The 17112-nt window shown below is 39.3% G+C and overlaps 1 protein-coding gene across 2 annotated transcripts in view; it reads left to right on the plus strand.

The window, feature by feature from the left end:
* SAMHD1 (SAM and HD domain containing deoxynucleoside triphosphate triphosphohydrolase 1) overlaps positions 1–17112 on the plus strand; it is a 60490-nt gene that overhangs the window by 16212 nt on the left and 27166 nt on the right. The window contains exons 4-7 of one of the 2 annotated variants that reach the window (XM_059133282.1): positions 5600–5760; positions 8043–8158; positions 10036–10106; positions 16861–17016. In XM_059133282.1, coding sequence (XP_058989265.1) covers positions 5600–5760; positions 8043–8158; positions 10036–10106; positions 16861–17016 — 504 coding nt within the window. The remainder of the gene's footprint in view (positions 1–5599; positions 5761–8042; positions 8159–10035; positions 10107–16860; positions 17017–17112) is intronic. The other variant, XM_059133283.1, reaches the window with a different exon arrangement.

The raw sequence follows: 17112 nt of genomic DNA on the forward strand, positions 1-17112 counted from the left end.
AAAAAAAAAAAGGATGGGGCACCTGAGTGGCTCATTGAGTCTCTGGCTCTTTTTTTTTTTTTTTTTTTTTTAAATTTATCTGACAGAGAGAGATCTTTTTTATTTATTTATCTGACAGAGAGCGATCACAAGCAGGCAGAGAGGCAGGCAGAGAGAGAGAGGGGAAAGCAGGCATCCTGCTGAGGAGAGAGCCCAACATGGGGCTCGATCCCAGGACCCTGATATCATGACCTGAGCCAAGGCAGAGGCCTAACCCACTGAAGCCACCCAGGTGCCCCAGAGTCTCTGGCTCTTAATTTCAGCTCCGGTCATGGTCTCCAGTCATGAAATCAAGCCCTGCTGTTGCGTTTATGCTCAGCGTGGAGCTGCTTGAGGTTCTTGCTTTCCCTCTGCCCCTCTACCCACTTTCGTGTGCACGATCGCATGCTCTCTCTCTCTCTCAAATAAATCTTTTTGTTTTTTTTAAAAGCATAATTAGGGGTGCCTCTGCCTCTGCTTCTGCTTTCGGCTCAGGTCATGGTCTCGGGGTCCTAGGGCCATGAGAGTGTGGAGACTACTCTCTCCGTTTCCTTCTATCCCTTCGCCCATGCATTCTCTCTCTTTCTCTCAAACAGATAAATAAAATCTATTAAAAAGATAAAAATAAAAAAAAAAGAACTCACTGAAAAACATTTTTAACGGGGCGCCTGGGTGGCTCAGTGGATTGAGCCGCTGCCTTCGGCTCAGGTCATGATCTCAGGGTCCTGGGATCGAGTCCTGCATCGGGCTCTCTGCTCAGCGGGGGGCCTGCTTCCCTTCCTCTCTCTCTGCCTGCCTCTCTGCCTACTTGTGATCTCTCTCTGTCAAATAAATAAATAAAATCTTTAAAAAAAAAAACAAAAACATTTTTAACATATAATTTACACTTTTCATGTCAAAATGCATCAAAGGCACTTAATCATTTTACAGATCTTTTTTTTTTTTAAGATTTTATTTATTTATTTGACAGACAAAGATCACAAGTGGGCAGAGAGCCCGACATGGGACTTGATCCCAGGACCCTGGGATCATAACCCAAGCCAAAGGTAGAGGCTTTAACCCACTGAGCCACCTAGGTGCCCCCCTGCTTGTCATATATTTAAAGATTTTGGGATTTGACACCTGGGTTGAACATCCCTCAGGGTGGTGAGATCAAGACCAGATTTGGGCTCTAAGCTCAGCATGGAGTCTGCTTAGTAGTCTCTCTCCCTCTCCCTCTGCCTGCCCCCCTCAATTACATAAATCTTTAAAGATTTTGGAACATTTTCTTGTCTGATAGGGACATCCAGAGGTTGAATTTAACAACATTGACTCTTGTCTTCTATTCCAGGAATACTTTGATGTCATTCTTGGTATATTATTAGAGGTGACTGAACTTGGTATAGTTTATTATGGTGATAAAGTGGCTTTATAGAGAAGGGTGAAAAAATATAATACCAGTCATCAACCATAAATCTCATCTTAAAAAAAATAAAATAAATCTCATCTTTGTTAATATGCATACACATTGTTTAACAAAGTTGTAAATTCTAGTCATTACTTGACTCACGCTGTCAGTGTGCAACTTGAATTGAGCTATTTTTAAAGGAAATGACTTCTTTATCACCAACATCTTCAGATGTTGGACCAGATAAACCCTTTAAGCTTCTTTACATCATTGAGCTTCTCTAATTCATATTTTATATATTTCTGTGTACGGGCATGGTAAACTTTAACTATAGTAGCATCTTTTTTTTTTTTTTAAAGATTTTATTTATTTATTTGACAGACAGAGATCACAAGTAGGCAGAGAGGCAGGCAGAGAGAGAGAGAGAGAGAAGGAAGCAGGCTCCCTGCTAAGCAGAGAGCCTGATGCGGGGCTCGATCCCAGGACTCCAGGATCATGACCTGAGCTAAAGGCAGAGGCTTTAACCCACTGACCCACCCAGGTACCCCTATAGTAGCATCTTAACATATGTATATTTCCAATGACAGTTCAACTTTATTTATTTATTTATTTTTAAATATTTTATTTATGTGTCAGAGAGTATAAGTGATAGAGAAAGAGCACAAGCAGGGGGAGAAGCAGAGGGGGAGGGAGAAGCAGACTCTGTGCTAAGCAGGGAACCAGATGTGGGGCTCGATCCTGGGACTCTGGGATCATGACCTGAGCCAAAGGGAGACAATCAGCCCACTGAGCCACCCAGCCTCCTTAACAGTAGTCATTTATTGATTTTTTTATTTTAAATATATTAAAGATATCTTTCTTTTTTTAAAATATTTTATTTATTTATTTTATTTATTGTTACTTTTTAAAGATTTTATTTATTCATTTGACAGATAGAGATCACAAGTAGAGAGAGAGGAAGAGAGAGAGGAAGGGGGAAGCAGGCTCCCCGCTGAGCAGAGAGCCCGATTCCAGGCTTCAATCCCAGTACCCTGGGATCATGACCTGAGCCAAAGGCAGAGGCTTTAACCCACCAAGCCACCCAGGCGCCCCTTATTTATTTTTTATTTATTTATTTATTTATTTTTTTAAAAGATTTTATTTATTTATTTGTCAGAGAGAGAGTGAGCGAGAGCGAGCACAGGCAGACAGAATGGCAGGCAGAGTCAGAGGGAGAAGCAGGCTCCCTGCGGAGGGCAAGGAGCCCGATGTGGGACTCGATCCCAGGACCCTGGGATCATGACCTGAGCCGAAGGCAGCTGCTTAACCAACTGAACCACCCAGGCGTCCCCGCCCCTTATTTTTTTAAAAGATTTTATATATTTGACAGAAGAGACAGTGGGAGAGGAAACACAAGTAGGGAGAGAGGGAAAAACAGGCTCCCTGATGAGCAGAGAGCCCAATGCAGGACTCAATCCAAGGACCCTGGAATTATGACCTGAATCAAAGGCAGACACTTAGTGACTGAGCCACCCAAGCACCCAAAAGTAGTCATTTAAAACACTTAGGAGGTGTCTGGGTGAGTCACTGGGTTAAGCACCTGCCTTCGGCTCAGGTCATGATCTCTAGGTCCTAGGATCCCTCTCCCTGCTCAGTGGGAAACCTGCTTTTCTCTATCTCTCTCTCTCTGGCCTTCCCAACCACTTGTTCTCTCTCTCTCTCAAATAAATAAAATTTTTTTTAAATTTTTTTTTTTTTAAGATTTTATTTATTTATCAGAGAGAGGGGGGGAGAGAGCGAGCACAGGCAGACAGAATGGCAGGCAGAGGCAGAGGGAAAAGCAGGCTCCCTGCTGAGCAAGGAGCCCGATGTGGGACTCGATCCCAGGACGCTGGGATCATGACCTGAGCCAAAGGCAGCTGCTTAACCAACTGAGCCACCCAGGCGTCCCTCAAATAAATAAAATCTTAAAAAAAAAAAAAAAAACATATTTGAGCTCCTACTATTTGTCAAGCACTATGCCGTGTAATGAGTTCTGAGAATATGGCAGTAAATGACACATACAAAGCCCTTCACCTCACAGAATTCCATACATTTTTAAGAAACTTAATGGAAAAATTTGAAGCAGTTTGAAAATCATGAATTTAAAAAAAAAAAAGAAAAGAAAATCATGAATTAGATTATTCATTAAATTCCATTTTTTGTTTTGTATCTTTCTCTTTAAAAGGCAGCTGTGGATAGTTAAAAAAACAAGTATCTTTATTTTTTATTTAAGATTTTATTTATTTTATAGCAAGAGAGGGAGGACTCATACTGGGAGGAAGGGCAAAGGGAGAGGGATAGCAAGAATCTTTTTTTAATTTTTCTTTCTTTTTTTTTTAAGATTTTATTTGTTTATTCGACAGAGAGAGACAGTGAAAGAGGGAACACAAGCAGGGCGAGAGGGAAAGGGAGAAGCAGGCTCGTTGCTGAGCAGGGAGTCCCATATAGGACTCAATCCAAGGACCCTGGAATCATGACCTGAGCCGAAGGCAGACACTTAATGAAATGACTGAACCACACAGGCATCCCTTAAAAATTTTCTTTTTCTTCCAAGATTTTATTTATTTATTTATTTATTTATTTATTTATTTATTTTTTTAAAGATTTTATTTATTTATTTGACAGAGAGAAACCACAAGTAGATGGAGAGGCAGGCAGAGAGAGAGAGAGAGGGAAGCAGGCTCCCTGCTGAGCAGAGAGCCCGACGCGGGACTCGATCCCAGGACCCTGAGATCATGACCTGAGGTGAAGGCAGCGGCTTAACCCACTGAGCCACCCAGGCGCCCAAGATTTTATTTATTTATTTGATAGACAGAGATCACAAGTAGGCAGAGAGACAGGCAGAGAGAGAGGAGGAAGCAGGCTCCATGCTGAGCAGAGAGCCTGATGTGGGGCTCCATCCCAGGACCCTGGGATCATGACCTGAGCCGAAGGCAGAGGCTTTACCCCACTGAGCCAGCCAGGAACACTTTTTTTTTTTTTTTCAATATTTTATTTATTTATGATAGATATAGCAAGAGAGGTAACACAAGCACAGGGGAGCTGGCTCCCTGTGAAGCAGGCTCCCTGCTGACTGGGGAGTCCGATATATGGCTCGATCCGAGGACACTGGGATCACGACCTGGGCCAAAGGCAGATGCTTAACAACTGAGCCACCCAGGTGCCCCACAGAGAGAGAGAGAACCTTGTGTGTGTGTGTGTGTGTGTGTGTGTGTGTGTGTTTTAAAGATTTTTATTTATTTATTTGACAGACAGAGGTCACAAGTAGGCAGAGAGGCAGGCAGAGAGAGAAGGAAGCAGGCTCCCTGCTGAGCAGAGAGCCCGATTCGGGGGCTTGATCCCAGGATCCTGGGATCATGACCTGAGCTGAAGGCAGAGGCTTTAACCCACTGAGCCACCCAGGCCCCCCGAGAGAGAAAATCTTAAGCATACTCTGTGCTGAGCACACAGCCTGACATAGAGCTCCATCTCACTACCCTGAGATCATGACTGAGCCGAAACCAAGAGTCAGTTGCTTAACCAATGGAGCCACCCAGGTGCCCCAAGAAGTATCTTTATTTAGAGAATATAGAGGAGCATTAAATCTTGACCCATGTTGAACCTTGTTTAAACTTAGAGTAACAAATAATTGTAAAATTTATTTTTACTAAATAAAAGTATTTCTGAGTAATATTAAGTATATAGAATTTAATTTTCCCGCCTCAGAATTTTATTTTCCCACCTCTTATGTATATGATAGGAAGCTTTCTTTCTTCCTCTCTTCCTCCCTCTCTCCCTAATAGGTAGTATATAGATACATTTGGGGAGAAAATATACACATTGCCTATGGCAATATGGCTTTTATGATCTGAATGAGTGTGTTAAGTAAGTATGTTGAACTTGAATTCAAGACTAACTTATTAAAGGCTAATCAAATCAAAATGAAAAGATTGAAATTCTAATCTTTCTATTATTAGAATCCATTAAGAAGAAGTAAAATATACCCTGATCTAATATACTTGATCTGTCTGGTAGTAATAAGGTAATGATATTAATATTTTATTGTTGCCTGTAGTCATGTTCTTACTTGAGAACAATTGAATAGCTTTGTGCACTATAGATAGGAACGGTTGCACAAAATTTTAGTTGGACTTACATGTTGTTACTGATATTAATTTAAACATAATTTTCTAGGTAATTAATGATCCTATCCATGGCCACATTGAACTCCACCCTCTCCTCATCCGAATCATTGACACACCTCAATTTCAGCGGCTTCGATATATCAAACAGTTGGGAGGCAGTTACTACATTTTTCCAGGTGCTTCGCACAATCGATTTGAGCACAGTCTAGGGTAAGAAGGCAGTTAATGGGGAATTTACAGTTATTAAGCACTTTCCTTATCACATGAAATAACTGTTTCATCTCATCTTTTAGAGAATAAATAGTTTTATAAAATGGTAATAACACCCATATTTTGTTGATAAGAAAATTGAGGCTTTGATTTGCCTTGCTATATTCTGTTTATTTTATGTATTCTTATAAGCCAATTCAGATCTTTACTGGAAAGATAATCAAACTGTCTATTGACAGGTCATTTGGATGATGTATTTGTGTTGAAATATTTAAAACCCAACAGGGTCAGTTACTGATATGACTAACTTTGTAAGTTTGATTATTTAACTTTCCTGTATAGTCTTGTATAGAATTGCCTTTGAAAGCAGATGTTTTTCTTCACCTATCAGGAAATTTGTAGATCAGAAAAATATTCACAGGCTGAGAGACGGTGACACCTCTGTTATTACAACTAAGTTGAGAATTCGGTCTGCTTTTCCATTGTAAAATCTGGAGCCTGGAGAACATGGGCTCTGCTGGGAAGAACTTGACAGTTGTAGGTTTCGTGAAGTATTCACACCGTTCGTTTTATTTGTTTTAAAGTGTTTTTTGTCTTTTGTGGGTTTTTTTTTAAGTGGGTTTTGTTTTTGTTTTTATTTTATTTTATTTTTTAAACATTTTATTTATTTGACAGAGAGAAATCACAAGCAGGCAGAGAGGCAGGCGGAGAGAGAGGGGAGGAGCAGAGAGCCTGACACGGGGCTCGATCCCAGGACCCTGGGATCATGACCTGAGCTGAAAGCAGAGGTTTTAACCCACTGAGCCACCCAGGCACCCCTTTTTTAAGTGGGTTTTTTTTTTTTTAAGATTTTATTTATTTATTTGACAGAGAGAAATCACAAGTAGTCGGAGAGGCAGGCAGAGAGAGAGAGGGAAGCAGGCTCCCTGCTGAGCAGAGAGCCCAATGCGGGACTCCATCCCAAGACCCTGAGATCATGACCTGAGCCGAAGGCAGCGGCTTAACCCACTGAGCCACCCAGGCGCCCTTGAAGTGTTTTTAATAGCAAGAACACAAGTGTCTACTCAAATGTGCATTCATTCATCAACACATATTTATTGAAAACTCACTAGGCCCTACCAAACCAACATGGTAGCAATTGTCTCTAACTTTGTGGAGTTCAGAGTTAAAGGGAAAAAGAAAGATACTGTATTCTCAGGAATTACTTTCAGGGGGAAAGTGCTAAAAGTGCATTTGGCATTTGTCAGTCCTTTATCTTCAATCTATGTTGTAAAAATTAAAATGCCAGAAGTCCTACTTCTTTGAAAAAAAATTTTTGTGTGATAAAATACACGGAATATAAAATTTACCATCCACACCATTTTTAAGTATACAGTTCAGTAGTGTTAAATATATCTCTATTATTCTTCAGCTAAACTCCAGCTGAAACTCTATATATCCATTAAATAACAATTCCCCATTCTCCTCTCCTAGCCACCAGTCATCACCATTCTACATTGTTTCTATGAATTTAACTACTCTAGGTACCTCATATAAGTAATATCCTACGGTATTTGTCTTTTTGTGACTGGCTCCATTCACTTAGCATAATTTTCTCAAAGTTCACCTATGCTGGAGCATGTGTGAGAATTTCTTTTCTTTTTAAGATGATAATACTCAGTTATATGCTTTTACCATATTTTGTTTATCCCTTTATTTGTGAGTGGACACTCAGTTTGCTTCCACCTCTGGTTATTGTGAATAGTGTTGCTGTGAACATTGGTGTGCATATATCTCTTTGAGACTCTGCTTTCAGTGTTTTGGCTACATACTGCTAGATCATATGATAATTCTATTTTTAATTTTTTGAGCAGCTACCATATTGTTTTTCATAGTGGTTGCGCCATTATACATTCCCAGCAATAGTGTATAAGGGTTCTAATTTCTCCTTGTCCTAGCCAACATGTGTTATTTTGTTTTTTGGGGGTTTGGTTTGGTTTGGTTTGGTTTTATAATAGCCTTTCTAATGCATGTGAGGGTGGTATCTCATTGTGGTTTTGATGTTGCTTTTCCCTAGTGATTTTTGATTGTGAATTCCCAATCTGTTGGGATTGGGTATTCTGTTTGTGTGTTATTGCTTAGTTCTGAAACAAGTTCTGAAACTTGACTACTCTGTTAACTTGTTGTAGAGATACATTAGAACATTTGAGAAACATGTTAAATTTCTTGAGGTTTAATAGTATCATCTTTCAACAAACAGAAGAGTGATTTTATGTTGCTTTTTTGTTTTGCTTACTCTTCAGTGTAGGGTATCTAGCAGGATGTCTGGTTCGTGCACTGCGGGAGAAACAACCAGAGCTGCAGATAAGTGAACGGGATGTGCTCTGTGTTCAGATTGCTGGCCTTTGTCATGATCTCGGTATGCTGTGCAAAGAACAAAAACTGTTCATGTAATTTGAAATTTAAAAATCTGATTAACTAAAAGATATATGAAAATTGTGTTTTAATTCTGCACTTAACATTAATCTAAATGTGCCATTGCTTCTTCTTGGAATGATTCATAACCCCAAAGCATTGCTACTTTTTGTTGTTGTTGTTGTTGTCTTTCAATGGATTTCTCACATTACACATCTTTGCTACAAGTTATATGAAAGGACTTTCTGATAGTGAGATTTTTTTTTGACTACTGTGATTAGGAGGCTGTGTTATCTTTGTTTTATTCTCCTTGTTAAAAAATCGCCATTATCTTTCAGTTACTTTATCAAATCCATTCTTCTCAAACCTAGAATGCGTAATCTGCACTAGCAGATTTTTTTTTTTAAGATTTTATTTATTTATTTGACAGGAGAGATCACAAGTAGGCAGAGAGGCAGGCAGAGAGAGAGGGGGAAGCAGGCTCCCCGCTGAGCAGAGAACCGATGTGGGTCTCCCTCCCTGGGATCATGACCTGAGCTGAAGGCAGAGGCTTTAACCCACTGAGCCACCCAGGCGCCCCTGTGCTAGGGGATTAACAACAGATTTAGAGTACTGCTTTTTTTTCCCTGACCCAGGTGCGGTCTTGGACCACTTAAATCCAAGTAAAAGAGTATCATTCTTCTTTGACAAAGAAAGAGAAAAGAGATTGTCCTCTCCTTATAGGAGTTTTTACCCCCTTATCTTTGTAATTTATTCCTGCCCTGTTGGAGGAGCCTAAGAGTTTGTGTGTGCCCTCAGGGCAGGGAAAAGGAAGTCTCAGTCTTTCAAACAGCCAGATTCTTAAAGGGGTAGGGCACTCTCTTTAGCTTGGAGATTTCAGTAGACCATTATCACTCCTAGATGATAAATCTAACAGATCTAGGTATTTTGAGAGCATGTCATTGAGAAAACTTTGCCAGTCCCTAGGACTCTGAGCACTGCATTCATGAGGCTTTTTGTAGACTGTGATTTGCAGAAAAGCCCTGGCCTGGTCCAGGTAGAGTCCTTCTTCAGCCAAGTAACCCATTTCAGAAATTCTGATAATTACATAGTTGCGTGTCAACAGAGTTTCATATTATTAAATGAGTGGAATATTAAAAATCACTTACAAATAAGGTGAACTAGTGAGCTCTACTTTTGGTTGCCCACATCAGCAGTAAAAATCTGAGTGTGTATATTTCTATAAGATATATTAAGTACATTATAAAATTTACATGAAAAGAGATCCCTTTTAAAAGGATGAGAGTAGAAGAATAAAGTTATATTATTTTCTTCCTGCGCCCCAGTGGATTGTTTTAAAATGGCTATTCTTTTTTTTTTTTTTTTTAAGATTTTATTTATTTATTTGACAGAGAGATCACAAGTAGGCAGAGAGGCAGGCAGAGAGAGAGGAGGAAGCAGGCCTCCTGCTGAGCAGAAAGCCCGATGCGGGACCCGATCCCAGGACCCTGAGATCATGACCAGAGCCAAAGGCAGAGGCTTAACCCTGAGCCACCCAGGCACACTTAAAATGGCTATTCTAATATATTCAATCTGAAGATGCCAGTTTTTTCCTTGACATTCCTTTAAGTTACACAGAAACTATCCTTTCCTCAGAATTATGTAAGCTCTGATGACTCAGAGACCCTTCCATGGACAGCTTACTTTCCTATATGGTTTTATTTCCTGTTCTCTTGTTTTAGAAAATAGGAAGGGAGGATTTGTTTGTGATATTTTGTGATGTACTTATAGATTATTAATTTCCGTTGGTTTTCAAGTTAAGCTTAAAGATTAAAAAAATAGATTCATCTTTTACCAGCTTAAAAACAGTTTCCTTGTTCTAAGGCTGCTTTTGTTTTTAAGGTCATGGGCCATTTTCACATATGTTTGATGGAAGATTTATTCCACTTGCTCGCCCAGATGTGAAATGGACGGTACGTAGTCCTATATTCAAGCAACCACTGCTGTGTGATAGTATACTTCCCCATTACAGTATACTAATATATATATATATTTCATTTGATCTCCCAGTAGTCTTTTTTTTTTTTTTAAGATTTTATTTATTTGACAGAGAGAGATCACAAGTAGACGGAGAGGGAGGTAGAGAGAGAGATAGAGGGAAGCAGGCTCCCTGCTGAGCAGAGAGCCCGATGCGGGACTCGATCCCAGGACCCTGAGATCATGACCCGAACCGAAGTCAGAGGCTAAACCCACTGAGCCACCCAGGCACCCCCATTATCTACACTTTTATAAGTATAAAGGAACTTGAAACTCACAAAGGTGTACTGATATACAAAGCAATCACAAAGCTTGGGGCACCTGGGTGCTACTCAGTTAAGTGAACAACTCTTGGTTTCGGCTTAGATCATGATCTCTTGGTGGTGAGATTTTGCCCCACTTTGCTGAGGGAGGAGTCTGTTTCCTCTCCTGCCTCTTCCCCTGGCTCACATGCTCTCTCTCTTTGTCTCTCTCTCTCTCAAATAAATAAATAAATAAATATATATATTTTAAAAATCACAAAGCTTTTAAATGGTAGAGCCAGCACTAGAAAACCAGGTTTTCTAGCTGTTAATTCAAAAAAAATTTTTTTATTTAATTTTTTGACACAGAGAGAGAGAGATCACCAGTAGGCAGAGAGGCAGCAGAGAGAGTGTGAGAAGCAGGCTCCCTGCTGAGCAGGGAGCCTAATGCTGGGCTCAATCCCAGGACCCTGAGCTGAAGGCAGAGGCTCAACCCCTGAGCCACGCAGGAGCCCCTAGCTGCTAATTTTTTTAAGAAGATTTTATTTATTTATATGAGAGAGACACACACACAGACTACCAGTGGGGTGGAGGTGCAGAGGGATAGGGGAAAACAGACTCCCTGCTGAGCAAGAAACTCAGGGTTCAGTCCCAGGATCCCAAGATCATGACCTGAGCCAAAGGCTGATGCCTAACTGCCTGAGCCACCCAGTTGTCCCTCTAGCTGCTAATTTAATGCTCTTACTGTTCTATCACACCGTTGAAAAAATTAAATAAAAGGCCAACTCCTTTTTAACTTACTTTTTCTTTATCATGAAGTAGCCGATACCAGGCAAGTTTCATCATTTATATTAACTGAACTGTTTTATAATTAAGGATATGCAGGTGGCTGACCCAGTCTTTGGAATTAGTTTTTGAAAAGTGAAGTTATGCTGACTTCCATTTTTTGCCACATTATATTTCTGGAACCTGAAGTAGAAAAGAATATTAGTATGTGCTGAATGGTTGGTTCTTCCATGTCAACCTCTATTTTCTTTCTTTTTAAAAAATATTTTACTTTTTTTAAGTAACCCAACGTGGGGCTTGAACTCTTGATCCCAAGATCAAGAGTCACATCTTCACCAACTGGGCCAACCAGGTGCCCCTATTTTTTTTCCTTTTAAAGAAAGAAAAAACTATATTCACATATAGTAAGTTGTACTGATCTTAAGTGTACAGTTCAGTAAAATTTTTTAAAGTTTGTTTGTTTATTTTAAGACATCTCTACACCTAACGTGGGGCTCAAACTCATAACCCCAAGATCAAGAGTCACACACTCCACTGACTGAGCCAGTCTGAGACCCTGGTTCATGAATTTAGGCGGTTGTATACATCCTCGTAACTACTACCCAAGTCAAGATATGAAATGTCTTCATCTTAATTCCCTTATGCCTTTCTCAGTCAATGCCCGCTTCTCCCTCGTCTGGATTTTTATAAACATAACTTAGCTTTGTCTGTTCTTAGATTTAATATTAGTAGAATCATTTCATAGATACTCTCTTGTGTCTTGCTTTTATTCATACACAACATGATGATTGTGAGTTTCCTTCATGTTGCGTGCATCACCTCTTAATCCCTGCTTATTGCTGAGTTAATATTCCATTGTATGGGTAAGTTGTGATTGGTTTATCCTTTTCCCCTTTGATAGAATTTGGGTTGTTTTCACTTTTTGACTATTACAAATGAGGTTGCTATACACATTACTGTACATGATTTTCATGGAAAATGTCTTCATTTATTTTAGGTAAAATGCCTACAAGTACCAGATCATAAAGTAGATGCATGTTTGCTTTGTAAGAAACTCCCTGACCTCTCCCATACTGTACCATGTTATGCTCTGTCAGGAGTGTGGGAGATTTCCTGTTCTGTAGCCTCTTTAACATTTGGATTTTTAGATTTGCCTAATAAGTGTCAGTGGTCTTCTGTGGGGTTTAGGTGGGGGATTTTGGTTTGTTTGGTTTTTTTTTTAATTGACATTCTTTGATATACATTGAATACTATTTCCTGTAGTTTTTTTTTTTTTAAGATTTTATTTATTTATTTGTCAGAGAGAGAGAAAGAGCACAACAAGCAGGGGAACAGCAGGCAGAGAAAGAAGCAAGCTCCCTGCTGAGCATGGAGCCTGATGTGGGACTCGATCCCAGGACCATGGGATCATGACCTGAGCTGAAGTCAGCTGCTTAACCACTGAGCTACACAGGCGCCCCTCCTGTAGTTATTTTTTTTTTAAAGATTTATTTATTTATTTGAGAGAGAGAGACAGATAGTGACAGATAACTAGAGAGAGCACAAATGGGGAGGAGAGGGAGAAGCAGGTTCCCGCTGAGTAAGGAGCCTGATGTGGGGTTCAATCCCAGACTTCTGAGATTGTGACCTGAGCTGAAGGCAGACATTTAACCAACTGAATCACCCAGGTGCCCCTGTGCTTTATTGATATATCTTTCATGAAGTGTTCTTTTAACATTAGCCCATTTAAAAATATGATTGTTTGCCTTTTAATTGTTGATTTGAGTAATTATATATGTATATGATTTAACTATATATATAAAATAGTGTATGTAGTGTGTGTGTGTGTATAATAGTTATGTGAAGATTTTTCTCCTGTCTGGAACTTGCCAATTCATTTTTTCTAATGGTGCCTTTTGAGAAACAAATTTTAAATTCTGATGAAGTATTCTAGTTCTTCAACTAAGATGGGTAGTTTCTCTGTAGTTTTGCTGCCTTGGGACCTCATGCTACAGGCCATGAAAGACTGGCATGTTGCCCAAGGCTTTTTTCTTCCAAGTGTTAACTTCCTTCTCACATCTGTTCACTTTTGGTCACTGGCCAGTACCTGTAGGAAGTTGTCCAGACTTAATAGTTGTTTTCTTCAGCAAGACTGATCTAAATAGGATCTATTCGGCCATTTGCAAGTCTTTGTATTTATTTTTTAAAGTAGGCTCCATACCCAACATGGGGCTTGAGCTCAGAACCCTGAGATCAAGGAACCCTAATTTCCAAGTCTTTGTATTTGAGAGACTTTGTATTTTTCTCTCTCTGTCTCTCTCTCTGTCAAATAAAAAATAAAATCTTAAACAACAACAACAAAAAGAAAAAAAATAAATAAATAGAGGTGTTTGGATGGCATAGTCAGTTAAGGTCTGACTCTTGGTTTCAGCTTAGACCCTGATTTCCGGGTCATGGAATCAAGACCAATGTGGGGCTCCTTGCTTGGCACTGAGTCTGCTTGAGATTCTCTTTCCTTCTGCCCCTCCCATTTGTGCTCTGTCTCTGAAATAAATAAGTACATCTTAAAAAAAAAAAAATTGACCTTTCAGGGCTGCCTGGTTGGCTGGCTCAGTCACTAGAGTATGTAGCTCTTGATCTCATGGTTTTGAGTTCAAGCCCCACATTGGGTGTGAAGATTACATAAATAAATAAACTTTAAAAAATTAAAGTTAAAAAAAATTTTGGCTTTTCACTTTAGGATTCTATTTATTTTTATTTTTATTTTTTTCAAGATTTATTTATTTTGAGAGAGAGAGAGGAGGGAGGGGCAGAGAGAAAGTCCCCAAACAGACCCCTTTCTTTACTGAGAGCATATTCCATGACCCAGAAGATCATGACCGAAGTTAAAATCAAGAGTCAGATGTCTACCTGACTGAGCCACCCAGGCATCCCTATTTATTTATTTTTGTTCTTTTATTTTTGTATTTATTCTTTTAAATATTTATTTATTTATTTGAGAGAGAGAGAACATGGGAGCAGGGGAGGGGCAGAGGTAGAGAAAGACAGAATCCCAAACAGACTCCACACTGAGTGGGGAGCCCAACATGGGGCTCAGTCCCATGACCCCAAGATCACCCCCCAAGCTGAAATCATGAGTCAGACACACAACCACTGACTCACCCAGGTGCCCCATTCCACATTTCCTTAATTACTATTACTTTATAATAAGTCTTGATAGTTGGTAGGACAATTGTTCACACCCTGTTCTTTTTATGAGTATCTTTGGCCCTTTTCTCTTGTATTATAAATTTTATAATTTTCTACATAAAGACTTTATACATCTTTTGTTATATTTACTCCTGAGTTGCTTATAATTTTCGTTGCTCTTGTCCATTGTTCTATCTTTGGGGGACTTAAATTCTTCTGTAATATATACAGTTTTGGGGGTTACCTGGCTGGCAGTCAGTGGAGCATGGGACTCTTGATCTCTGGCTTATTAGTTTGAGCCCCATATGGGGTGTAGAGATTACTTAATAAAAATCTTTTAAAAGTAATATTTTTTTCTGAACCATTTGAAAGTAAGTTGTACACAAACCCCTTCATTCCTAAATACTTAAGAGGGTATGTCCTAAAAACAAGAACACTCTTTTACATAACCCCAATACAAGTACCAAAATCAAAAAATTAATATTGGTGCTATACTATTATCTAATTTTTACTTCCTTTCTTTTTTTGTTTTTTTTTTTAAGATTTTATTTATTTATTTGAAATAGAGAGAGAGAGAGATCACAAGTAGGCAGAGAGGCAGGCAGAGAAAGGGAGAAGCAGACTCCCCGCTGAGCAGAGAGCCCGATGTGGGCCTCGATCCCAGGACCCTGAGATCATGACCCGAGCCGAAGGCAGAGGCTTAACCCACTGAGCCACCCAGGCGCCCTTTACTTCCTTTCAAATTGCACCAATTGTCTGTATAGAAAAGGAGGAAGAAAACTTTTTTTTTTTCATCTCCCTGATCCATACATACTACTTAGTTGTGATTTCTCTTTACTCTCCTTTTGATCTGGAATAAGTCTTCAGTCTTCATCTTTTACAACCTTGTTATTTTTGAAGAGTACAGTTGAGTTGTTTCTGGAATGTCCCTCAATTTGTCTGATGTTTGCAGTTTTCTGATACATACTGTCAGAGTATGTATTTTCAGTAGAATGTCACATTATATCTTCTTAGTATTTCACATCAGAGGCACATAAAATCTGTTTAGCACATTGCTGGTGATACTAACTTTGATCATTTCATTAAGGCAATGTTTACCAGATTTCTCCATTATAAACTTTAACTGTTTTTTCTCTTTATAATTAATATGCATCTTATTCATTTTTTAAAAAATAGTTATAGGTCCATCCAGGTGTTTTGTTTTCATATTGACTCAGTTTTTGGTAAGACCTGTGATGGCACCAATGTCTTCAGGAGATCATTTGATCTTTACAGTTATGAGTGAGTGAACAGAGACAGAGGAATAGAAAGAGGCTAGTTCAAGATTCCCATGTAGATGTTGACCTCCGAGCTCCAAAATACTTTTTTGTTTTTACTGGCAAGTTTGCAGTTACCATGTTTTGCCACTAGATGGAAGTGCTAACAGAATTTGTAACTTGGTGTTTTCAAGGTTGGTGCAACAATAGAGCTGATTTTTTTTTTTTTTTGAAAAAAAATTTTTTTTAAGATTTTAGTTATTTATATGTCACAGAGAGTAAGCTCACAAGTTGGCAGAGAGGCAGGCAGAGAGAGAGAGGGGGAAGCAGGCTCCCTGCAGAGCAGAGCCCGATGCGGGGCTTGATACCAGGACCCTAAGATCATGACCTGAGCTGAAGGCAGAAGCTTAACCCACTGAGCCACCCAGGCACCCCTTTTTTGAAATTTTAATTTTATTTTAAGTAGGCTTCACACCCCATGTTAGGGTTGAACTCACAACCCAAGATCGAGATTGCTCCACCAATTCAGCCAGCCAGGCCCTTCAACTGAACTGAATTTTATAGTGATGCTCATTCAAACAGGATTCTACTGTGTGACTGGGTAATATTCTTCTCTATCATATCTGTGCAGTACTTCTGTACTGTAAATGATTATATCTCATTAAATATATTTATTACTTTTTTTAAAGGATTTTATTTATTTGACAGAGTGAGAGAGAGAGAGAACAAGTGCACAAGCAGGGAAGCAGCAGGCAGGCAGGCAGAGGGAGAAACAGGCTCTTTGTTGATCAAGGACCCTGGGATCATGACCTCAGCTGAAGGCAGATGCTTAATTGACTGAGCCACCCAGGTGCCCCGTATTAAATATATTTATGAAATAATAATGAACAGGATATGTAAAATGTTTATAAGCTAGTAAAATACAGACAAATTTGACAGGTTTTTAAAAATATCTGCAAGGGGTATCTGGGTGCTCAGCTGGTTAGGCATCTGACTCTTGCTCTCAGCTCACGTCTGGGTCTCAGGATCATGTGTTAAAGCCCTGCATTGGGCTCCATGCTGGGTGTGTAGCCCACTTTAAAAAGAAAATATCTGCAAGACAGTAGTCAAAATCTAGATAATCAACATGCAGTAGAAATTTATCTTTGAATTACCTCGAATCAAGAATAATTTGGATTATCTGGGGTCTCTAATGCACTGGAGTCTATAACAGACCATACTGTGTTGACTTTTCTTAGCATGAACAGGGCTCACTGATGATGTTTGAGCACCTCGTTAATTCTAATGGACTCAAAGCAGTCATGAAATACTACGGTCTTGTCCCTGAAGAAGACATTTGCTTTATCAAGGAACTAATTGCAGGACCACTTGAATCACCAATCAAAGATTCTTTGGTAAGTTTTTGTACCATTTAATTTGAATTGACTGTGTTTCCCATCTAGTCTTTCCTAGTTTCCTTCAGAGCTATTTGAAAAGAGATATTTAGAGGG

The sequence above is a fragment of the Mustela lutreola genome, chromosome 9 (assembly GCF_030435805.1).
Source record: "Mustela lutreola isolate mMusLut2 chromosome 9, mMusLut2.pri, whole genome shotgun sequence".
Taxonomy (NCBI): Eukaryota; Metazoa; Chordata; class Mammalia; order Carnivora; family Mustelidae; genus Mustela; species Mustela lutreola.